Here is a 25,988-nt window from a genome sequence, read left to right on the forward strand (position 1 = left end):
TTCAGTGTATAAAAATGAGTATAATATTCAGTGTATAAAAATGAGTATAAAAATTCAGTGTATAAAAATGAGTGTATAAAATTCAGTGTATAAAAAATAGTGTATAAAATTCAGTGTATAAAAATGAGTGTGTAAAATTCAGTGTATAAAAATGAGTGTGTAAAATTCAGTGTATAAAAATGAGTATAAAAATTCAGTGTATAAAAATGAGTATAAAAATGTGTATAAAAATTCAGTGTATAAAAATGTGTGTATAAAAATTGAATGTCAATCAAGTGACGAAAGTGTCATTGTGAAGATTGATGATCGCTCATTTTTAGGTCTATTTTTTTTTTAATGCCCGGCTAGCGATCGACATAATGGGCACCCCTGATTTATATAATTGAATTAAAATGTATTTAAATTGCATTGTTACATTAGCATATCTTGTGACCATAAATATCATTTTAAAAGACAGTTCAGTGAGTTTCCTCAGAATGTGTGACAGAAAGGGCTTTATTGTACAGTCTAGTACATGTGAGCCAGCACTGCACGCTGGAGGTCCTGAGAGGAGACCATCACACATCATGGCCATCAAACAAGTGGCCCTTGTGTAATTGAAGCCTTTTAAAACTAGGAAATAGACAACAAAGCAGGAAACATTTGTAATTCCATTTAGTTCCTGTTTAAAATAAAAGGAGCATTGGTTCAATTGTGTGAGTTAAAGGATTTGAAATGAAACGTTGAAAGTGTTCTACAGCCTGGGGGACTCGTACAACACGACTTTTCTGTGTTTGCAAATGAAAGACAAAAAGTTGAATGGATTCTTTTCAAGTACCTTGTGACTTTGTCCTCGCCGCTCTTCTATAAATACATCAAGTTGTGGTTGGACACGGCCAAACCAGCTGGAAGTGTCCCAGTTGGACTCCAGGGTTGAGACCAGGAAAAAGCTCCACAAGCCGTGATCCACATGAAGTGAGCGCAGCTGCGGACATTTGACAACAGAGTGCTAGCTTTAGTGGACATTTGACAACAGAATGCTAGCTGATCATTCGGCAAATGGACTGCAGGGAGGGGAAGTCCTCGTTGTCCTTCATGTGCAGTGTCTTGTGGGAGTTGAAGTCTTTAGGAGCCAGCACCTGTCTGCAGGTGGGACACACCTGGCAGTCCAGGTCAGCACTGGTGTTTGCCTGCATGCTGGGCATCTGCCAAGCGTTCTTTTTGTTCTTGTTTCTCTTCCCTCCTCCTCCTCCTCCTCCTGCCATCCCAGACTGCTTCTCCTGAGCCTTGCAGTCCCCGTGAGCCGTGAGGAGCTCCTGCTGCTTGACGGTGTCTGGCAGCAGCACCAGCAGCTCCTTGAAGATGTGCTGGAAGTCGTCTCCCAGCAGGTCCTTGCAGCTGTGGTGGTAGTGGGCTGCTGGTAAAACCCCCTAGCAACACAAGAATGGCGTCATCATCAAGTGCACCAAAACTCATTTCTTAAATTTTATCTCTTTAAAAACACGCTGTAAATAAATGCATATCCTCTGAAAATATGTCTTTAAATAGCCCTGCACTTTTTAATCAAGATACAATTAAGAAATTAATTAAACTATTTTATGGAATAATAAATGAACACTATACTAGAAATGCCAATGATGCATGTGTTCGGAAATGGATGATGGACTTAAACATTTCAGATGAAAGAGACATATCATGGACTGATATTTGGGAAAATGCCAATAAGCCCTTTAGAAGCATTAAAGATAAGCTGAGTCAATTCAAGATCTTGAAGAGATTGTATTTGACATCTTCTCAGCTGTTTAAAAGTGGTGCGGTAGATAGCAAGTTATGTATGAAGTGTCGGGAATGTCAGAGAATAAAAGAGTTATGGTTGGAAACAAGAAAAGAAGCAATCACATTCCTTAATATAAACATCCCAATGACACTGCAAACTTGTATTCTAGGTGATCTCCATCAATTTAGTAACGTGTCATCAAAGAGTAAAAATGCATTTCTTTCAATATGCATCATAACAAAAAGGGTAATATTAAAAAAATGGATAGATGTTGATAGTCCAACATTCTGACTGGTATACACGTTATATAAGTAAACTTTGATTGATTGATCTTTCATAATGAATATAAATGATATATATAAATGATCCCATCCACTTGGTACATTGAGTAGTAGCTGGCCTGCAGAAAAAGTGTGTGCCCCCCTCGTGTGGTGCATCTTCATCATTGTCTTTTCCATATTCCCACTTAGCTATATATTTTTTCCTGCTTCTATTGGGCCCTGAATTTTTGTACAACCTACCAGCCTTTTTAAAAAAAAAAAAATATTTAGCTAAATTGTGATTTTTGTGGTGTAAATACTTCTGATATATTCACGTACATTAGTGTTGTGTTAGTGACACAAGTACCTGTCTGAATTGTGCAGAGTAGTTTTTGAACTGATTGAACTTGGACTCATCATTGTGGAGGTACTTTTTAATAGACTGGATCAGCTCCAGGTTCCTCTGGTGGAAGTCCTCGGGCACCAAGTAACCACCGTCTGGAGCTTTGGGGGCTCTGCGAGAGGAGAAACAATTAGTTTTCAGCACAAAGATGATGAATAGAGCGTGTATTTGGGAATGGCTCACAAGTTGACTGCTGGCTCGACAACGTTACTGTTGAAGGGTGTCCCAGTGAAGCCGGGTGGGGGCTTCGTGGCTTGGAGTCCCAGGCCAGGTGGAGGGGGGTGCAGCGTGGTGGATGGTGCAGGAGCTGAGGACTTTGTTGGGAAGGACACCTTGAACCCTGCAATGCAAACATAATGAATTAACTTTATAAATACGATAAGGGGGAATATAAATGATAAATCAGTGAGTTTTCAATTGACGTTGACTTTCAACAGCAGACATTTTGTTTTAGAGTATGATTACTTCTTCCTGTTCCTTGGGAATGCTGCTTACATTACTAACTAGGTTTGATCCCCACCTGCTTCACGGGAAGTGTAAAGGGTATGAGTTTTCTACGGTGGCCTATGCGTGACAATGTCTCAAACACATACAATCCACCCAAACAAATCAAATACAGGGAAAACAACTGAAGTACGATGAAACTGAAAGCTAGCAATGGAAGGCCAAGTTGGATAACATTTTATAAATAAATACAAATATTTTAATGTATCATTAATATATTAAATAATGAACCAATGAAATCAATAATTGATATAATTGTAAAATAATTAAGTAATTTCATTAAATGAATGACACATTTGCTAACACATAACAAGTGTATCTAATTCTAATGAATTAATGACACATTTAAGTATTTAGATTTATTCCATAAATTAAAATAGATTTTTAATTCTTTAAATGTGTCATTACTGTATCAAATCATTAAATCATGAACAACTTATAGCAATTAATTAAATCATAAAATCAACAATTGATCAAGTAATTAAATGTAATTTTACATTCAATAAATTAATGACACATTTGATAACACATTTCATTTCAATTGACAAATTTAAGTAATTACCCAAAGATGTATTTATTTATTACATTTTTCCCATTTGGCCCACAATATTTGGAATGCTCCCAGAGTTGCCAGGTCTGAGAAGGATACACACATACATGAGCGGGAGGCTTCGAAGAAAGTTGGGGGAGTAAAAAGGTATATTATTTATTATATTATAATTAAATTAGTTCTCCCTGTATCGCATGTGTTGAATTAGTTCTCCCTGTATCGCATGTGTTGTGGATGTTCAATTAGTTCTCCATGTATTGCATGTGTTGAATTAGTTCTCCATGTATTGCATGTGTTGAATTAGTTCTCCATGTATTGCACGTGTTGTGGATGTTTCCGCGTGTTAGTTCTCGTTTCCGTGTTAGTTAGTGTAATGTTCCCTATAAACTGTTCCAGAGTACACGTGAGCATAACAAACTAATGTGTTGTGTTATACCTGGAGGTGGTTTCCTAGTCATGAGGGCAGGGAATTCTTCGTCTTGTTGAACAGGAGAATCTGCTTTGGGACGTGTTGGTGTCTCCTTGCTAACAACCGGCGGTGAGGTTTCATGGAAGCCATTGAGCAACTGGCTCTGTGCCGCCAGCACCACCGCAGGACTGGGGGGTTTGCTCCTTGTTTTTTGAGGAACGTTCTCCTTTTGAGTCACGCTTTCTACTGAAGTTGTCTTAGCAGGCGCCTGACTCCCTGATGCTGAAGAGTTACAAGTAGAGGCGTTGTTGTTTTGTTTTTTCTTCTTGCTTGCTTTCCAAGTAGGGGTTTCAGTGTTAGGCGTCAGGGTCGGAGGGCTGGTGGTCACAGAGGAAGGTTTGCCCCCTCCTTTTACAGTCAGCAAAGATGAGATGTCCAACATGGTGGGCACCGAGCGAAACTCCTGCTGCGTCATTCCTGTTCTCTCGTCATCGGAGGAAGGAGGCGTGCGTGTGGACGCCGCCTTTCCGTTTTCCCCTACTTTCTTTTTCCTCCTTGAAGATGAAGATGTGATGGAGGTGAGGGTCTGGGGGCCGGAGGATGCTGAGGTGGGCTGAGGCGGAAGTCTGGTGGAAGAGGCGGGCTGAGCAGTGGGCCGAGCTGGAGCACTATGAGCAGACCAGGCAGACTTGGAGCCAGCTGCAGATCTAAGGGGTCGCACTTTGGACACAAGGGCAGGGAAATCCTCTTGGAAAGAAGACAACTTCTTGGGTTGGGTGGGGTAAGATGGAGTCATGGGGGCCGAAGGAACATTAGCTACTGAAAGGCTGGGGAAGTCATCTTCCTTCAGGGTCCTTGGAGGCTGTGGAACCACTGGTGGGGCTGACTTTACACTGGAAACCAAACATATAAAGAATATCAAGCTTGTCATTGATTTAAGGTTGGTGCCGTGTATTATTTTCTTACATGGCGAATGGAGCTCCGGCACCCAAAGCTGGAAACTCATCTTCCTCCTCTCTGGGACTGGAGCTCTTCATGGTCTTCACTAGGACAGATGACAATGAAAGTGTCAGATCAGTTTTGGGTTTAAACCCAAAAGTGATGTTTGATGTTTAAGACAATCACTTACTGGAATCCACTTCCACAATATCTGCTATCAATCACCAGCAGAGTGAGTTTTAAGAATAGACTAAGAGGAGAAGTATTGCGGAAAGAGATTATTTTAGATTGTACCTAATGTCGTGACTGGTTTTATTGATTATTGACTATTTTATTGATTATGGGACAAGCAGTAGAAAATGGATGGATGGTACTTTTTCGTCACTTTTTGTTTGTCTTTGTCTTTAGATGTTTTTCAGGTATTAATATTTAATGGGAAGCTATAATGATTTGAATCTAAATTTAAAAGCCATCCTTGTGTTCTAGATCATAAGTATTCTATATGCTCTACATCAGTGTTTTTCAACCTTTTTTGAGCCAAGGCACATTTTTTGCGTAGAAAAAACACGGAGGCACACCACCAGCAGAAATCATTCAAAAACGAAACTCAGTTGACAGTAAAAAGTCGTTGTCACAATTGTTGGATATGACTTTAAAGCATAACCAAGCATGCATCACTATAGCTCTTGTCTCAAAGTAGGTGTACTGTCACCACCTGTCACATCACACCCTGACTTATTTGAACTTTTTTGCTGTTTTCCTGTGTGTAGTGTTTTACTTCTTGTCTCACGCTCCTATTTTGGTGGCTTTTTCTCTTTTTTTGGTATTTTCCTGGAGCAGTTTCATGTCTTCCTTTGAGCCATATTTCCCGCATCTACTTTGTTTTAGCAATCAAGAAGATTTGAGTTGTTTTTATCCTTCTTTGTGGGGACATTGTTGATTGTCATGTCATGTTCGGATGTACTTTGTCTTTGCTCCACAGTAAGTCTTTGCTGTCGTCCAGCATTCTGTTTTTGTTTACTTTGTAGCCAGTTCAGTTTTAGTTTCGTTCTGCATAGCCTTCCCTAAGCTTCAATGCATTTTCTTAGGGGCACTCACCTTTTGTTTATTTTTGGTTTAAGCATTAGACACCTTTTTACCTGCTTGCTGTTTCCGACATCTACAAAGCAATTAGGTACCTGCTGCCACCTACTGATATGGAAGAGTATTACACGGTTACTCTGCCTAGCTCTAGACAGCACCGACACTCAACAACAACACATCATTTGCAGACTATAATTACTGCTTTGCAAAAAATATTTTTAACCCAAATAGGTGAAATTAGATAATTTACCACGGCACACCAGACTGTATATCACGGCACACTAGTGTGCCGCGGCACAGTGGTTGAAAAACACTGCACTAATGTGTATATTATAGGCCATTTGTTCTTTGTTTTATTTATGCTAAAATATATAGCTATTTTTATATTGCTCTTTTTATCTTTGGTATGAACATTATTATGTAAACTCGAAGTTATTGTTTTTTTTTGTTCTTTGTTGTTGCTATTTTTGTATTACAACATTTTATTATTGATCATGTTGTACTGCATTGTAATCTTCTCTTTTGTGATTGTGTGATGTTTTTTGGCCTGGACCCCAGGAAGAATAGTCCCGAGCGCAGGATCGAACCCAGGACCTTCGTATTGTGAGGCTGACGCACTAACCCCTTTACCACCGTGCTCCCCAAAATACCATGCGCATTGAAAATGGACCTTTTTTTTTTTAAAGTAAACCCGATCATTTATTTTGGGTTTGTGCATGACTTCCTGTGCAAGACAAGCAGATTTTAGCTAAATTGAAGGTCCTGAGTAGTCGTGATCTTTCTGTGTGAGTGTGTATGTTGTCTGTCTATCTGTGTTGGCCCTGCGATGAGGTGGCGACTTGTCCAGGGTGTACCCCGCCTTCCGCCCGATTGTAGCTGAGATAGGCTCCAGCGCCCCCTGCGACCCCGAAGGGAATAAGCGGTAGAAAATGGATGGATGGATAGATGAACGGATTAGTCGTGGCATCTGACAAATATCTAATCTCTGCGTATATTTAGCACCGGCAGTGGAAACAGACTCATTGGCTTGAATAAAAACAGAAAGAGTCCGCCACCGTGCGAGTGCCGTTCCGCGGCCATTTTGCATTCAGTAGAAAGCCGGGGTAATAAAAAGCTTTATTCACCATTTTTAAAGGACAAATGTGTTGGTATCCAAAATTCAAGCACTCAAGCGGGCTAAATGCTTAGTTACATTGTTCACTTTGTTTACCTGGAGGTTTGCCTGTTGGTTTAATGGGACCAGCCCTGGAACCAGCCCTGGAACTGGGCTCGTCTGATTCTGTTCTCTCCGTCCTCTCTTCCCTGTGGTGTTTCACAGTGGTCCTCTCCAATGCAGCTGCCCTATCCTCTTGTCGACGCATAGCCACTGATGCCCTTAGAGCAGCTGCCACCTCTCTGTCCTCTTCCTCGCTGCACAGACACACAAAAAAACCATAAAAAGTCTGGGATTTGACTTGATAGGAACACAATGAAACATTCGTAGTATTGCTTAAATAGTTGCTCTTCTTTAGATAGAGATGGAAAATGGAGCTTCTAAGATTCGGTGTTAATAAACACAAGATATTCATCAAAGTGTTTATATGGAGTCAAGCCATACATGTATAATTGTTGCAATTCAGTTAGATTCATGTCTGGTGAGGCACAGACTCACACCTACACCACCTTCACCTCTGCAGGATGCGTCACGGCTGTGGAACGTAATCACCACGGGGGCGCACTCTTTCAGTTTTTATTCAAATCAATGTGGCCGTTTCCACCGCCTGGACTACGGTAACCAAACCAAGACACCAGAGAGAAGGACAGAACCGATTCCACATACGTCCGATAAAAGAGTGTCAACATGGTTCTAGCTATGTGGAGACGTGACACTTTCCTCAGGCAATGAAGACGTTGGTGTCCCTTTACAGTGATCCCGGCGCTAAATATATGCAGACCTACTATTTTTGATGGTTGGCGCAACATGGCGGGCAGGGCTCGAATTTTACCGCGGCAACTTCGGCAAGTGCCGCGACCGCCCTCCTCTTTCACACCCAAAAAAATGTACCAACATTTGCAGCAAGAACATGCCAGGACCACGCTTGACTTTTTCCTTCTTAATACAAACTTTTCTATTTACGAACCCTGTTCAAGAGCCAATTAAATATGACCTTATAAAATTTGAAGTTTTGACTCATTGTCAACAAGCTAATAATAATAATAACTGCTATAGCGGCCGCAACATTAATGCTGCCACAACGATGACTCTTGCTGACCTACTGCCTTCGGTAATGGCACCATTCCCAAATTATGTCGGCTCTATTGATAACCTCACTAACAACTTTGACGATGCCTTGCGCGAAATTATTGATAGTATAGCACCGCTAAAGCAAAAAAGGGCCCCTAAAAGGCGCACCCCATGGTTTACAGAAGAAATTAGAGCTCATAAATTATCATGTAGAAAACTGGAACGCAAATGGCGCGCGACTAAACTTGAGGTTTTCCATCAAGCATGGAGTGATAGTTTAATAACTTATAAACGCATGCTTACCTTAGCTAAAGCTAAATACTACTCAAATCTCATCCGCCTCAACAAAAACGATCCTAAATTTGTGTTTAGTACAGTAGCATCGCTAACCCAACAAGGGACTCCTCCCAGTAGCTCCACCCACTCGGCAGATGATTTTATGAATTTCTTTAATAAGAAAATTGAACTCATTAGAAAGGAGATTAAAGACAACGCATCCCAGCTACAACTGGGCTCTATTAACACAAATACGACTGTATATACGACGGACACTGCCCTCCAAAATAGTCTCTCTATTTTTGATGAAATAACATTGGAGGAATTATTACAGCGTGTAAGTGGGATAAAACAAACAACATGTTTACTTGACCCACTTCCTGGGAAACTTATCAAGGAACTGTTTGTATTATTAGGTCCATCAGTGTTAAATATTATAAACTTATCACTTTCCTCCGGCACTGTTCCCCTAGCATTCAAAAAAGCGGTTATTCATCCTCTGCTCAAAAGACCTAACCTCGATCCTGACCTCATGGTAAACTACCGACCGGTCTCCCACCTTCCGTTTATTTCCAAAATTCTCGAAAAAATTGTCGCACAGCAGCTAAATGAACACTTAGTGACTAACAATCTCTGTGAACCTTTTCAATCCGGTTTCAGGGCAAATCACTCTACGGAGACAGCCCTCGCAAAAATGACTAATGATCTATTGCTAACGATGGATGTCATCTATGTTGCTGCTTCTTGATCTTAGCGCCGCTTTCGATACCGTCGATCATAATATTTTATTAGAGCGTATCAAAACACGTATTGGTATGTCAGACTTAGCCTTGTCTTGGTTTAACTCTTATCTTACTGACAGGATGCAGTGCGTCTCCCATAACAATGTGACCTCGGACTATGTCAAGGTAACGTGCGGAGTTCCCCAGGGTTCGGTTCTTGGCCCTGCACTCTTTAGTATTTACATGCTGCCGCTGGGTGACATCATACGCAAGTACGGTGTTAGCTTTCACTGTTATGCTGATGACACTCAACTCTACATGCCCCTAAAGCTGACCAACACGCCGGACTGTAGTCAGCTGGAGGCGTGTCTTAATGAAATTAAACAATGGATGTCCGCTAACTTTTTGCAACTCAACGCTAAGAAAACGGAAATGCTGATTATCGGTCCTGCTAGACACCAACATCTATTTAATAATACCACCTTAACATTTGACAACCAAACAATTACACAAGGCGACTCGGTAAAGAATCTGGGTATTATCTTCCACCCAACTCTCTCGTTTGAGTCACACATTAAGAGTGTTACTAAAACAACTCTCTCGTTTGAGTCACACATTAAGAGTGTTACTAAAACAACTCTCTCGTTTGAGTCACACATTAAAAGTGTTACTAAAACGGCCTTCTTTCATCTCCGTAATATCGCTAAAATTCGTTCCATCTTGTCCACTAGCGACGCTGAGATCATTATTCATGCGTTCGTTACGTCTCGTCTCGATTACTGTAACGTATTATTTTCGGGCCTCCCTATGTCTAGCATTAAAAGATTACAGTTGGTACAAAATGCGGCTGCTAGACTTTTGAGAAAAACAAGAAAGTTTGATCATATTACGCCTATACTGGCTCACCTGCACTGGCTTCCTGTGCACTTAAGATGCGACTTTAAGGTTTTACTACTTACGTATAAAATACTACACGGTTTAGCTCCAGCCTATCTCGCCGATTGTATTGTACCATATGTCCCGACAAGAAATCTGCGTTCAAAGAACTTCGGCTTATTAGTGATTCCCAGAGCCAAAAAAAAGTCTGCGGGCTATAGAGCGTTTTCTATTGGGGCTCCAATACTATGGAATGCCCTCCCGGTAACAATTAGAGATGCTACCTCAGTAGAAGCATTTAAGTCCCATCTTAAAACTCATTTGTATAATCTAGCCTTTAAATAGACCCCCCTTTTTTAGACCAGTTGATCTGCCGTTTCTTTTCTTCTCTCCTCTTCTCCCCTGTCCCTTGCGAGGGGGAGTCGCATAGGTCCGGTGGCCACGGATGAGGTGCTGGCTGTCCAGAGTCGGGACCCCGGGTGGACCACTAGCCTGTGCATCGGTTGGGGACATCTCTGCGCTGCTGACCCGTCTCCGCTCGGGATGGTTTCCTGTTGGCCCCGCTGTGGACTGGACTCCCGCTGATGTGTTGGATCCACTGTGGACTGGACTTTCACAATGTTATGTCAGACCCACTCGACATCCATTGCTTTCGGTCTCCCCTAGAGGGGGGGGGGGGTTACCCACATATGCGGTCCTCTCCAAGGTTTCTCATAGTCATTCACCGACGTCCCACTGGGGTGAGTTTTTCCTTGCCCGTATGTGGGCTCTGTACCGAGGATGTCGTTGTGGCTTGTACAGCCCTTTGAGACACTTGTGATTTAGGGCTATATAAATAAACATTGATTGATTGATTGATTGAAAATTGAGGTTCCACTGGATACTTTGTTATTATAATTTTTTAGTAATGACAGTCAACCTGATTGCTGGTGCAAGTCACTTAAATGAGCCTTACAACTCACCGAGAGTACCGCCAGCTCTTCTGTCCCACCTGGGGTCTTCCTCTCCCTCCTCGACTGTGACGCATCTCCTCATAATCTTCACCAGTCACCAAAGCTGAAAAATCAACAAAAAACATACGTGACTTCGCATCAACGACAGAGGCAGCGGTTGCATTATATGAAGGCAGACCTTCATTCCTCCTCTGTTGTTGTCTTGGAGCCAAGGAGAACTGCAGATCAATGTGGCGGTTTTGTCGTGCCTCTGCTCGGCTTTTGCTGTGCGCCGAAGCCTTGTGGGCCTTGTAGTCGATCTCGCTGCGGAAAGCGTGGGTGAACTGCTCGGTGGCACAGAGGCCTTCCTCACACAGGTAGTGACTTCCTCTGAAGTGCTCGCTCAAGTACAGGTAATCACTGTTGAAACAAACAAACACCGTCAGGCTTTTAGCCGCGTGACAAAGAAGGTAGGCTTGCACGATTATGGCAAAAAAACAGTCATCACGATTACTTTGATCCATACTGAATGGATGGATATTGTAATCATGATTAATTACACAATTATTCATTAATGTGAAAGCATGAGTATTTATTGTACCGCAACTTTAAATATAGTTAAAAAGAAACCTGAACATAAATTAGTAACTAATAAACCACAACAAGTAAAATAGCAATAACAATAAATAGCAATATAAAATAATAAAATTCAGTTTTTTCGTTTACATTTTTTTAATTCACTTGTCACTTTTAAAAACAAACAAAATTATGGCTAGTTGAGCAACAATCGTGTTCCCATGTTTAGTTTTTACTCATTTTTACTAATTGGTTTTTATCTAGTCTGCACTTTGTCTGTGTTATTATTATTATTGTTTTTTATCTAGTCTGCACTTTGTCTGTGTTATTATTATTATTGTTTTTTATCTAGTCTGCACTTTGTCTGTGTTATTATTATTATTATTGGCTTTTATCTAGTTTGCACTTTGTCTGTGTTATTACTATTATCATTATTATCAACTCATTCTATTTTTTATTTTCCTATTTTAATGATGTTGGATGTGTGTTGTTGTTGTTGTTGTTGTTGGGGACAAGTGTTGTAAATGAGCTTTGGCTACAAACACTGTGATGCATGCATCGGATAACTGTTTCAGATGTCTATGTTTTTGTATCTGTCCCTATTTCAAATAAACCACTATAATAATAATTTTACCAAAACAGTGTGTACTTTTTGCGTAAAATACAATTGAATAAATAATACATTCTAAATGCAAAAATCTTCACATTTTTGCACACTTTACATCTTTGCGATACATCTTCGCACAATTTTGACTAGTATTTTAGGTCAGAGCATAATAATTGTGCATTAAGAATAGAATAGAATGAACTTAATCATACTCAGTGGCCTAGTGGGTAGAGTGTCTGCCCTGAGATGGGTAGGTTGTGAGTTCAAACCCCGGCCGAGTCACACCAAAGACTATAAAAATGGGAGTCATTACCTCCCTGCTTGGCACTCAGCATCAAGGGTTGGAATTGGGGGTTAAATCACCAAAAATGATTCCCGGGCGCGGCCACCGCTGCAGCTCACTGCTCCCCTCACCTCCCAGGGGGTGAACAAGGGGATGGGTCAAATGCAGAGGACAAATTTCACTTGAGCCTGTCAAGTAGCGACCACAGTTTATACATACAATGATGTTACATGGATGACGACAACACGAGCAGATGTGTGAATGTGTTGTTCTTGTTAGTTTTAGCTACCTAGTTTTAGCTACCTAGTTTAGTGGCTGCTACAGGTGTGCGTCTCCACGTGGTTTAGTTCAGGGCGGGGCGGTTGAGTGTGTCGGCTACACATTATTTTCCCAAACAAGTGTTCATTCTCCTCAAAATGATAACATTTCACTTGCATTCATGTCAATTTCCCTGATATTATTTTGCCTTTAATCAGCAAATTCCATTTTATTGGCCAATTATGTGACCCAGGAAATCATACGACTTACTTTTTGTTGAGTTTTGTGATTGTTGATAAGGGTATACTAGTGCTGTGTCAAAGAAAATTAGTAACCATGGTGACATCTAGGGTTGCAAAATTCCGGGAATATTCAAAGTTGGAAACTTTCCGTGGGAATTAACGGGAATGAATGGGAAATTAATGGGAATAAACATTGATCTTGCAGCATGATTTATTAGCTAAAACAACCTGATTTAATGCAAATTCAGTAGAATTTCAACCCTGCACTGTGCATTCCTCCATCACATGTGCAGTGCATTCTTACATACCATGCACAGATAATTCCCAGCATGCTTCACACTACAGCAGGGCTATTGAGGCCACACTAGTATTTGAGCCCAAAGACTTCATCCAGTCAGGTAAGTGTTGATGGGGTAAATATATTTGATCAATGGTATTTAAGTGTAATTGCTTGTTACTGTATGACTGTAGACTACTCCAGCAGACTTACACTCAAGCTAGCTAGCTGTTCAATGATTTTGAGGCCAATATCTCTAGCTAGCTAGGTTTATGTACCACCACAGTTTCATAATGAACCGAAAATATTTCTCCGTTAGCTGTGATGCTAGTTTTCTCTATGTTAAATCCCATTCATTTATGCTAACAACATTAGCGATCCGAATTGACCTTTTTTGTGATGTGTAAAGTTCAAGTAGCAAATACTAAATCAAAAGGTGTAGTTTCCTCTGCCTTGTGTTCTGCTAGCCATTCTGTTGTCATACAAGAATGTAGCTTATAGTTTGATTTAGCATGTTGATTGACTTGATCGATTCATTTATTCATCTAGCCTGTTTCTATTCATTTGTCCATCAGTCAAATATTTTTAAAGACTACTCCAATTGTTTAGCTGACTATTTATATCTGTGTGTGGCATTGCATTAGTCTTTTACAAACTTCTCATCTTATTCTACACAATAAGATGGACGCTGTCCAACTTTGAATAATCAAAAAATGTTCAACATTTCCAAACTTCCCGAGCTTAACTTCCCAGACATTTACCGGAAACTTTCCATCCCTAGTGACATCTCAAACTTTTTTCCACTCATTCGCTCATCAGTTTCACCGCCACAAGTTCCTGAATTTGCACACACGTTGCACGGCCAATTAATTGTTTAGTTTTTTCCGATTATTACATTTTCATAATCGTGAGAAGCCAAAATCGAAATTGAAATTAAAATGTGATTGTCTAGCTGCGTGCTGTCATACCTGTAATATTCCTGGGAGCCGTCGGCATCGCAGAAATGGCAGAAGTAATGGTCCTTTCTCAAGTGTTTGAGCAGCTCATCGTTGTCCAGGTAACGGTCGTCACAGAACTTGCAGAGCGGGTGTCCTCGGTGACTGGTGTCGTCGGGGTCTCCGTGCGCTCGGTGGCGTGCAAGTTCCTTGCGGTTGTACCACTTCCGCTCGTGGGAAAAGATCTAGGGGTTGAATTTCACTCATCACTACGAGCTGCGAGGTTCTTACTCCAAAAGTATATTGTGCTTCAACTCTAGTTTGTTTGGTATCTAAACGTGAAGTCTACCATGTAAAATGTGTTTATATTAGGGATGGGCGGTATGGCCTAAATAAAACAGGACTACGCGGGCCACATACTGCCCACCAAGGCTTTTCATTTGGCCTGCCGAACGTCTCCCAAGTAGGCTCGTTGGAACCATTAAAACCAGGGTCGATCGTGCATGCAGTACTCTCGCCACCCCGCAGGGGGCAACAGCGAGACATGTGTCGCAATGAAGCAGCAGTAGGGTGAGTAGAAGAAGACTACTCATTCAACTCGGAAAAAAAAAAATCGAAATAAATAGCAAAAATGGGACAATTAACCAGGACTGGACAACAAAGTATGAATGTTGTGCTGGAGTCATTGTTTTAAGCGACGGACACGTTGAGCCAGACAAGCAGCAACAATGGTAGAAATACCAACATGTTAGCTAGATCAGCAAACCTGGTTAAACATTTATAAGTAGATATTGTGCATAAATATATTTAGTTAGTTTTGTATTGAAATTGCTGACTTAGTGATGTGTTTTGTATTTGTGGTCGTGTTGCTATTTGTCTGAGAGTAACTATGCCGATCAAACCTCGTTTAATACGTGTAACGTTACATTTTACCAGTAGAGGGCGATAATGCTACACCTTAGGTTTTACCGTATTACAGTGTGTGGAATGTTTGGCGTGTGAATGTTGTTTAATTTCTATATGTGTAAACATTTGAAGTTTAGTGTGTGAATATATTAACAATAAAGCTATTTTATTTATGTAGAATACACAATGGACGCTATACTTTTGTAATGTTTATTTTATGTTTGTATTTTCAGTCTTGCAAACCTAAATGAAGGAAGAAGTGCAAAGATATAAAACTGAGTAAGGAAATGAATGCAAAAGAAGGAACATCAATCCTCTGATTTCCTCATGCTTTGAACTATCTGCACATGAGGGAAACTACTAGCGAGGGCAGAGTAATTCATTTATTCACAGTGCCGTGTGAAAAACGATGTTTCAATTAGGTAAACACAGTCTCAAAGATATATAACCTGCGGAGGCATTTTCTGACCAAACATCCATATTTCCATGTGTGGCTCCTGAAACTGCGGCCCTCTTCATTTTGTAGTTGAATAGCCCCAAACTAAAATATAAATAGCGATACACTAAATATTGCAGCCTCCTGCAATAACAATGTATTTCTAAATATTTTATGTGGTATATAAATGATAATAGAACCATTTCAAAACAAGTTACAAACGCTGAGAATTTGGCTGCTGACGTAAGCGGCAACATAATGCATCATTTCCAGTTGTAATATTGGCTTAAAACTACTATTAATTGACTGTTAACAGCTGGTTACTTTCTGTTGTGCTAAGGTTCTATCTACACGTTGGTTGAAAATGCAATAAGCACTTATTCATCTGTTTGGACACTTTATTAGTTTTGGGCGATACTACAAATTTGGGTATGGATCCAATACCAAGTAGTTACAGGGGCAGTATTGGTCATACCACTGCTGATATTATAAACAATTGCAATAAGACAAAAACACAGGATGGCGGTGTAACAATATCAATTAAATATTTAAATGATGTCCTACTATTGACATTGATTTAAATCCTTAGTTTGTTTTCCCCTAAAGTCTTCCTGCGTCCAGGGACTTATTTCCTCAGTGTGTAATAACATAAACCACAATATATTTATTAGAATATAAAAAATATCAATCTTAACACTGTAGTATCGACCACATTATGATATTACACCTGGTGTCTTGTATAAATCCTCCCTCTTTCGTTTACATTCAAGAGCCCTAGCTTGCAGTTAGCTTATTCTGCGACATTGAACGTGTAGTGTAGCGTGTTTAGCCACTCCTCGTCCTCCAGGTATGATGCTTGTAAAAAGCATACTTTATTTGCCACCGTGGAGGCGGGGGATTGCTGACTTAAAAGCGCCCCTGCACTGTGGAGGGACGTTGGCCGGGAGCAAGAATGCTACAGTGCTTCGAGGACGCGTTTGTTCGTTTGTCGGAAACACCTAGAATGTGTCAACATGCATTATCACGATATGGCGATAGCATAAAAAGCTCTATTGTTGGCCAAATGTATATCATATAACCCTAATTCATACAAGAACAAGTGGATTACATTTTTTTTCATGCATTCCAATTAAAACTGAATATACAAGTTAGCAAGTGACATCATCACCGTCATTGTTTACTGAAGCAGAGATGCTGACTGTGCGTTATGATAAACGCTCTGCTTTTTAACCCACAGACTTATCACATTTAATTTTTTATTATCTATAGCAAGGGTGTCAAAAGTGTGCCATTTGCGGCCCACAGCTAATGTTTTAAAGGCCTGTTCTAAAAATACTATTAAAATAAACAAAAAAATAAAAAGTGGAATAAAAAAAGCGTACAGGTGAAATGTCATTTAGAAAAAGTTGCAATGTTGACAAATAAAACAAAGCTGTTTTTTTTCTTTAAAACTGTCATTGCTCAAAACATAATATTAAATCAAAATTAGGGATGTCCGATAATGGCTTTTTGCCGCTATCCGATATGCCGATATTGTCCAACTCTTTAATTACCGATACCGATATCAACCGATATATACAGTCGTGGAATTAACACATTATTATGTCTAATTTGGACAACCAGGTATGGTGAAGATAAGGTACTTTTTTAAAAAATGAATCAAATAAAATAAGATAAATAAATTCAAAATATTTTCTTGAATAAAAAAGAAAGTAAAACAATATAAAAACAGTTACATAGAAACTAGTAATGAATGAAAATGAGTAAAATTAACTGTTAAAGGTTAGTACTATTAGTGGAGCAGCAGCACGCCCAATCATTTGTGCTTAAGGACTGTATCCCTTGCAGACTGTATTGATATATAATGTAGGAAGCAGAATATTAATAACAGAAAGAAACAACCCTTTTGTGTGAATGAGTGTGAATGGGGGAGGGAGGTTTTTTGGCTTGGTGCACTAATTGTAAGTGTATCTTGTGTTTTTTATGTGGATTTAATAAAAAACAAAAAAAAAACAAAAAAAAAACGATACCGATAATTTCCGATATTACATTTTAACGCATTTATCGGCCGATAATATCGGCAGACCGATATTATCGGACATCTCTAATCAAAATCAATGTTTTTATGAATTATTGATCTATCCAAGGCTCCCATTACTTCACATCAAATATTCCACTTTGAAAAATAGTTTTAGTGGATTATTTAGCATATTTTGTGTTTGCCATAAAAAAAACAGTTTTCTTTCACAAAAAGGGGCAGAAAACAAACAAAAAAAACAACATAAAAAAAAAGAATTGACGGATAAATCTGAAGTTGAAGAATGTTTATAACTGAATAAATTTACATTTATATATAAAATGTGTTTTCTTTTGTATGATTTTTTTAATGAATGAAGTAACGTTTATGACAACCTTTTTCCAAAACACAATATAGAATGTGAGATATAACAGGATAATGCATTCTTTTAGCATTTGTTTTCAAAACACTTACAAAAGAGTGGGACCCTGTTTTTATGACTTCAAGGGGTCCCTGGGACCCCATTTTGAAAATTCCCAGCGCCAACACAGAGTCATCCTCAGATTTCTGAAGTAAATAAATCTGTTCCATGTGGATATCATATACAGTTTTATTTATGCATAACCTCCTCCAACCTCCGAGGACAAAGCTCCGAACTATGGGAGACCGGGCTTTCTGCACCGCCGCTCCCAGTCTGTGGAACGCTCTCCCTGACCACCTGAGGGCACCACAGACTGTGGATGCTTTTTTAAAAAAAGGCTTAAAAACCCTTCTTTTAAAAAAAAGCCTTTTTTAGATATATGTGTGCTAGTTCTAGCTATTAGGCTGTTCTAGTTTTTATTTTTTTTACTATTTATTTTACTTGGGGGCAGCTATTTGTGGTTCTAGTGTTGTTGTTTTCTTTTTTTTTAAATGCACTGTAGCACTTTGAGGTTGTTTGCTCTATGTAAAGTGCTTTTACAAATAAAATCTATTATTATTATTATACGGTTTACAATATTAAGAGTGTAAAGGGGAACCCAATGCCTTCATGTATACATGCAGTATATTTACATAAGGAAATGTTTATCATGTGAAATATATGAGCAAAAACCACCTTTAGATGCTTGGTGCAGAGCTTGCAGCAGAAGAGTTCATGCTGCTTCCTCATGTGTTGCTCCAGCTCCACAAACTTGGAGAAGATCTTAGCATCTAAACAGCAGGGACACTGTGGCAACAGCAGTTGCCTGATGGAGCACACAAAAACAAAGATGAATGCAGTGTATATTCAACAGATGTCCTCTGATAAAAAAGTGAATTTTGGTAATAGTATTCATGCAAGCAGAATACAGACAGACTTTGTTAGTACTGAGAGCGCGCACTATCTAGGAAGTCAACTATTGGCCAATTGCCCCAAAACTAAAAACACAAAGTAAATGCAATCACAATATGCTATACAAAAACAAATGCAAATAAAAAAAACAACATATAATACACACAAACCACCGCAAGAACTGCATGAGAGAAATGCTGGCGAGTGCACAAAACAAAATGGAAGTGAGCTACCAAAACAGCCAGACCTGAGGGAGTGTCGTAATGTAAAGGTCTGTAAAACTTGGCCATAACAAACAAATACAGTATTATAGTGCAACCAGCTTACATAGCTTAAGTATGGTTACCAAACTTTCTATTTATTTTGTGCAGTTGCAGCATTTATTTCATGCAGTTGTTTTTGAGGTTTGTGTGTGTGTTTTTGTTTGTTATCTAAAGTATTGGTATTTCGTCTTGCAGTGTTCATGTGATCTCAGCATTTTTTAATTTGAAGCATTTTACCATTGAATTTTTTAAATGGGGATGTTTTTTGGGGGGGATTTTGGATCATTTTCTGTGTTGGGAGCGTCTCAAATTTGCTGCACATTGTGTATTAGATTGTACTAAAGAAATACATAAAGTAGTGCTGTAGGGCTGGGCGATATAGCCTTTTATTAATATGTGGATATGTTTAGGCCATGTCACGATACACCATATATATGTGGATATGTTTAGTCCATGTCACCATACACCATATATATGTGGATATGTTTAGTCCATGTCACGATACACCATATATATGTGGATATGTTTAGTCCATGTCACCATACACCATATATATGTGGATATGTTTAGTCCATGTCACGATACACCATATATATGTGGATATGTTTAGTCCATGTCACGATACACCATATATATGTGGATATGTTTAGTCCATGTCACGATACACCATATATATGTGGATATGTTTAGTCCATGTCACCATACACCATATATATGTGGATATGTTTAGTCCATGTCACCATACACCATATATATGTGGATATGTTTAGTCCATGTCACCATACACCATATATATGTGGATATGTTTAGTCCATGTCACCATACACCATATATATGTGGATATGTTTAGTCCATGTCACGATACACCATATATATGTGGATATGTTTAGTCCATGTCACCATACACCATATATATGTGGATATGTTTAGTCCATGTCACGATACACCATATATATGTGGATATGTTTAGTCCATGTCACGATACACCATATATATGTGGATATGTTTAGTCCATGTCACCATACACCATATATATGTGGATATGTTTAGTCCATGTCACGATACACCATATATATGTGGATATGTTTAGTCCATGTCACGATACACCATATATATGTGGATATGTTTAGGCCATGTCACGATACACCATATATATGTGGATATGTTTAGGCCATGTCACCATACACCATATATATGTGGATATGTTTAGTCCATGTCACGATACACCATATATATGTGGATATGTTTAGTCCATGTCACGATACACCATATATATGTGGATATGTTTAGTCCATGTCACCATACACCATATATATGTGGATATGTTTAGTCCATGTCACCATACACCATATATATGTGGATATGTTTAGTCCATGTCACGATACACCATATATATGTGGATATGTTTAGTCCATGTCACCATACACCATATATATGTGGATATGTTTAGTCCATGTCACCATACACCATATATATGTGGATATGTTTAGTCCATGTCACGATACACCATATATATGTGGATATGTTTAGTCCATGTCACCATACACCATATATATGTGGATATGTTTAGTCCATGTCACCATACACCATATATATGTGGATATGTTTAGTCCATGTCACGATACACCATATATATGTGGATATGTTTAGTCCATGTCACCATACACCATATATATGTGGATATGTTTAGTCCATGTCACGATACACCATATATATGTGGATATGTTTAGTCCATGTCACCATACACCATATATATGTGGATATGTTTAGTCCATGTCACCATACACCATATATATGTGGATATGTTTAGTCCATGTCACCATACACCATATATATGTGGATATGTTTAGTCCATGTCACGATACACCATATATATGTGGATATGTTTAGTCCATGTCACGATACACCATATATATGTGGATATGTTTAGTCCATGTCACCATACACCATATATATGTGGATATGTTTAGTCCATGTCACGATACACCATATATATGTGGATATGTTTAGTCCATGTCACCATACACCATATATATGTGGATATGTTTAGTCCATGTCACGATACACCATATATATGTGGATATGTTTAGTCCATGTCACGATACACCATATATATGTGGATATGTTTAGTCCATGTCACGATACACCATATATATGTGGATATGTTTAGTCCATGTCACGATACACCATATATATGTGGATATGTTTAGTCCATGTCACGATACACCATATATATGTGGATATGTTTAGTCCATGTCACGATACACCATATATATGTGGATATGTTTAGTCCATGTCACGATACACCATATATATGTGGATATGTTTAGTCCATGTCACGATACACCATATATATGTGGATATGTTTAGTCCGTGTCACGATACACCATATATATGTGGATATGTTTAGTCCATGTCACGATACACCATATATATGTGGATATGTTTAGTCCATGTCACGATACACCATATATATGTGGATATGTTTAGTCCATGTCACGATACACCATATATATGTGGATATGTTTAGTCCATGTCACCATACACCATATATATGTGGATATGTTTAGTCCATGTCACCATACACCATATATATGTGGATATGTTTAGTCCATGTCACGATACACCATATATATGTGGATATGTTTAGTCCATGTCACGATACACCATATATATGTGGATATGTTTAGTCCATGTCACGATACACCATATATATGTGGATATGTTTAGTCCATGTCACCATACACCATATATATGTGGATATGTTTAGTCCATGTCACGATACACCATATATATGTGGATATGTTTAGTCCATGTCACGATACACCATATATATGTGGATATGTTTAGTCCATGTCACGATACACCATATATATGTGGATATGTTTAGTCCATGTCACGATACACCATATATATGTGGATATGTTTAGTCCATGTCACGATACACCATATATATGTGGATATGTTTAGTCCATGTCACCATACACCATATATATGTGGATATTTTGCCTTAGCCTTGAATGAACACTTGATGCATATAATCCCAGCAGTATGATGATTCTATGTGTCTACATTCAAACATTCTTCTTCATACTGCATTAATATATGCTACTTTTAAACTTTCATGCAGAGAGGGAAATCCCAACTAAAAGTGTATTTATGAAACAGTTATTAAGCAGTGGCACAAACATTCATGTCATTTCAAAACAGAAAGTGCAAGATTGTCAGAGACATTTTAAAACAAGCACTTTTGTGCATGTCACTAAGATGACATATCAAAACAACACTAAATTAAAGTGCACTTTTTGTACAGAACGCCACTACAATAGTTTAAAACAAAGTGCACTTTTGTACATGATGTCACACAAGATATTTCAGTAGCTGTCAAATATGCATAATAGGACATCAAATAGTGTATGTCCTTCACTATGTGGTAGGTTCCTGCGGACGTTATCTCCTTCTGTTGTTGACTATTTGATTCATACGGGGTTGATGTGGAAATGGAAGACGCCAGGCTCAATTGGGTCAGTGCTGGTTGCTTAGTCGTGCTGCTACTTTTTGTAGCAACGCTTTTGCCGCATACTTGACATATTACGGTTGTCTGTTCAACATCTTCCCGCTTGAAGCCAGACCACCGCCAGACGATGGACCCCCTGCTGTTTTTCTTGGGAATTAATTATCCTTCCTTCATTTGTTACCAGATTCGCACCTTCTTTCTCACGTATTACCACTCGCACCGCTCCGCTAGCACCACAGCTAGCGTTACCATGCCGCTACCTCCCTGCTCCGCGAGGGCGTATGACGTTGCACGCGCGACAGTATGTGACGTATGTAACAAGGTGCGCTTGTTCTATGTCTCTGTGAGGAGAGACAAGAAAGAGTGATTAGTAATGCTCGCAGCTAAAAGCAACTGCGTGAGAACATATACTCACGATATAGTCATTTTCTATATCCATAGCCAATGAGATCACGAGTGGTCAGTAAGGCCTTCTAGATGGCCTAAGGCAGATATATATTGTGATGTTATGAGCTAGGTAACATAAGAACTCCATTACCCAGCATGCTAAAATAGTGAAGAGCATGCGCAGTAGCTGCGTTTAGCCATGCCGGCAGTGGGATGCTTTTGATGAGCACCTTGTGGAGTAAACTTTAAGAAGTCAGCCAACACGCCTCGTCTGCATCTTTTATGATTAGACAAGACAACACGTATATTTGCAAGGCCATTTTCAAGAAGGATATTTAAAGAGAGACTACATCTTGTGAGAGCATGTCGGCCAAGCTCGAATGGGTTCTACAGATTGTGAGTACAAATATTTTATTTCTTTACTTTTTCCCGTTTAATATGTTTTTTGCAATTTCAATTTTGACACTACCACATAAGATATGTTTTAATTAGGGATTTCCGATAATATCGGCCTGAAAATGTAATATCGGAAATTATCGGTATCGTTTTTTTTATTATCTGTATCGTTTTTTTTTTGGTTTTGTTTTGTTTTTTTATAAAATCAACATAAAAAACACAAGATACACTTACAATTAGTGCACCAACCCAAAAAACCTCCCTCCCCCCATTTCTTTCTGTTATCAATATTATGGTTCCTACATTGTATATCAATATATATCAATACAGTCTGCAAGGGATACAGTCCGTAAGCACACATGATTGTGCGTGCTGCTGCTCCACTAATAGTACTAACCTTTAACAGTTCATTTTACTCATTTTCATTCATTACTAGTTTCTATGTAACTGTTTTTATATTGTTTTACTTTTTTTATTCAAGAAAATGTTTTTAATTTAGTTTTCTTATTTTATTATTTTTTTTAAAAAGTACCTTATCTTCACCATACATGGTTGTCCAAATTAGGCATAATAATGTGTTAATTCCACGACTGCATATATCGGTTGATATCGGTATCGGTTGATATCGGTATCGGTAATTAAAGAGTTGGACAATATCGGAATATCGGCAAAAAGCCATTATGGGACATCCCTAGTTTTAATTGCTGATGCAGGTTTATTGCTATTTAAATGCACCAGAAAATAACCCGTTTTGTACACTGTTGATGTGGTTCAATACTCAGTAGTGCGTAAATGTGTTTCTGTATAGTATTTATCCAGCAATGGTCATGTGGGGACATAAATTATGGTATTTTGAAAGATGCACTACCGTTCAAAAGTTTGGGGTCGCATTGAAATGTCCTTATTTTTGAAGGAAAAGCACTGTACTTTTCAATGAAGATAACTTTAAACTAGTCTTAACTTGAAAGAAATACACTCTATACATTGCTAATGTGCTAAATGACTATTCTAGCTGCAAATGTCTGCTTTTTGGTGCAATATCTACATAGGTGTATAGAGGCCCATTTCCAGCAACTATCACTCCAGTGTTCTAATGGTACAATGTGTTTGCTCATTGGCTCAGAAGGCTAATTGATGATTAGAAAACCCTTGTGCAATCATGTTCACACATCTGAAAACACTTTAGCTCGTTACAGAAGCTACAAAACTGACCTTCCTTTGAGCAGATTGAGTTTCTGGAGCATCACATTTGGGGGCTCAATTAAACGCTCAAAATGGCCAGAAAAAGAGAACTTTCATCTGAAACTCCACAGTCTATTCTTGTTCTTAGAAATGAAGGCTATTCCACTAAATTGTTTGGGTGACCCCAAACTTTTGAACGGTAGTGTACTTATTGAAGTCGGACATCACTGAAGGCCTAAGTGGGAAACGCACGACCCACCACTGATATTTATGTATAGAATATAAAAATCGTAAACTGAATCAGAGAGAAAAAAATTTAAATTGTATTTTTTTTCTCAAAATCGTGCAGCCATAGGCAGAACTACAACAGAATACAACTGACCTGTACTGAGCATGGATATTCTCATCGGCAAAATAAATGTCATGTAGTTTCTCACAGGGGAAGCGGTGGTGAGGCAGAGAAGAAAAGGCCTCCACGGTCTTCGCAAACACCACCTGAGAACACATTGGAGGTCAATACTTGCAACGTGCGCTCCTGCATGCAAAATAGTCATCAATGTTCATTTTGCCATTATAACATGTTTGGGATGAAAACACATATATATTTAAAATGTGTTCAAAATTAATATGCCCTGTGAAAGTTAAAATAAAACTATATTCTTAGTATCAAAAATAAAAAACCATAAGAAGAGTTTTCATTATATCAAACATAAAGAGTGGATTAGGTGGTGCCTTTAATACTGCATTTGAAATGTGCAACTTCATATTCAGAACCAATATGGCTGACAGGAACCCGGCACACAAGTGCTACTGTGAACAACAACTTGGAACTCTTACGTTCTACAGAGACTATAGTGGGTGCAAGTGCAAGCTACCCAAGTAGCATGTGCTTGCATGACTTGAATAACTTTGCATGACTACTTTCGCGGGGTTACTAATGAAAGGTTAATTGAACACGACAGCTCGGATAGCTTTGTTAGTTTTCAACACCTTTTGGCGTCATTTGATGACTTGGCGGGAGTGAGAGAACACATCCTGGTTATCATAATGAATAACATTTATTTTACTAACAACTTTTGTGTTTACATTTGATAACTTGGCGGGAGTGAGAGAACACATCCTAGTTATCATAATGAATAACATTTATTTTACTAACAACTTTTGTGTTTACATTTGATAACTTGGCGGGAGTGAGAGAACACATCCTAGTTATCATAATGAATAACATTTATTTTACTAACAACTTTTGTGTTCACATTTGATAATAGATGACTTACCTCGCCTCCGGACGTCCCTCAAATCGGATGCTTTCTCGACAGGTGGAACTTGTGCTATTATGGTATGCCAGCTCCACTTTGCAATGTTTGCATACTACTGTGACGTGTTCCCACACCTTAGACAACTTTTGTCGCTTCTTAATTCCCTCGTTTTGCTATGGCTCCTGTCCACTGCTTTCTGCG

At 38.8% G+C, this 25,988-nt stretch overlaps 1 protein-coding gene across 1 annotated transcript in view; it reads right to left on the bottom strand.

The window, feature by feature from the left end:
• Positions 1-475: 475 nt before the first annotated feature.
• znf598 (zinc finger protein 598) overlaps positions 476-25,988 on the bottom strand; it is a 29,243-nt gene continuing 3,730 nt past the window's right edge. Inside the window, exons 2-12 of the mRNA XM_062049840.1 lie at positions 24,911-25,023; positions 18,568-18,697; positions 14,146-14,357; positions 11,134-11,354; positions 10,965-11,058; positions 7,115-7,314; positions 4,849-4,927; positions 3,910-4,775; positions 2,603-2,759; positions 2,384-2,531; positions 476-1,409 (exon numbers count right to left, since the gene is read on the bottom strand). Of these exons, the coding sequence (XP_061905824.1) occupies positions 1,020-1,409; positions 2,384-2,531; positions 2,603-2,759; positions 3,910-4,775; positions 4,849-4,927; positions 7,115-7,314; positions 10,965-11,058; positions 11,134-11,354; positions 14,146-14,357; positions 18,568-18,697; positions 24,911-25,023 (2,610 nt within the window). The 3' untranslated portion in view covers positions 476-1,019. The remainder of the gene's footprint in view (positions 1,410-2,383; positions 2,532-2,602; positions 2,760-3,909; positions 4,776-4,848; positions 4,928-7,114; positions 7,315-10,964; positions 11,059-11,133; positions 11,355-14,145; positions 14,358-18,567; positions 18,698-24,910; positions 25,024-25,988) is intronic.

Source organism: Entelurus aequoreus, linkage group LG06 (assembly GCF_033978785.1).
Source record: "Entelurus aequoreus isolate RoL-2023_Sb linkage group LG06, RoL_Eaeq_v1.1, whole genome shotgun sequence".
Taxonomy (NCBI): Eukaryota; Metazoa; Chordata; class Actinopteri; order Syngnathiformes; family Syngnathidae; genus Entelurus; species Entelurus aequoreus.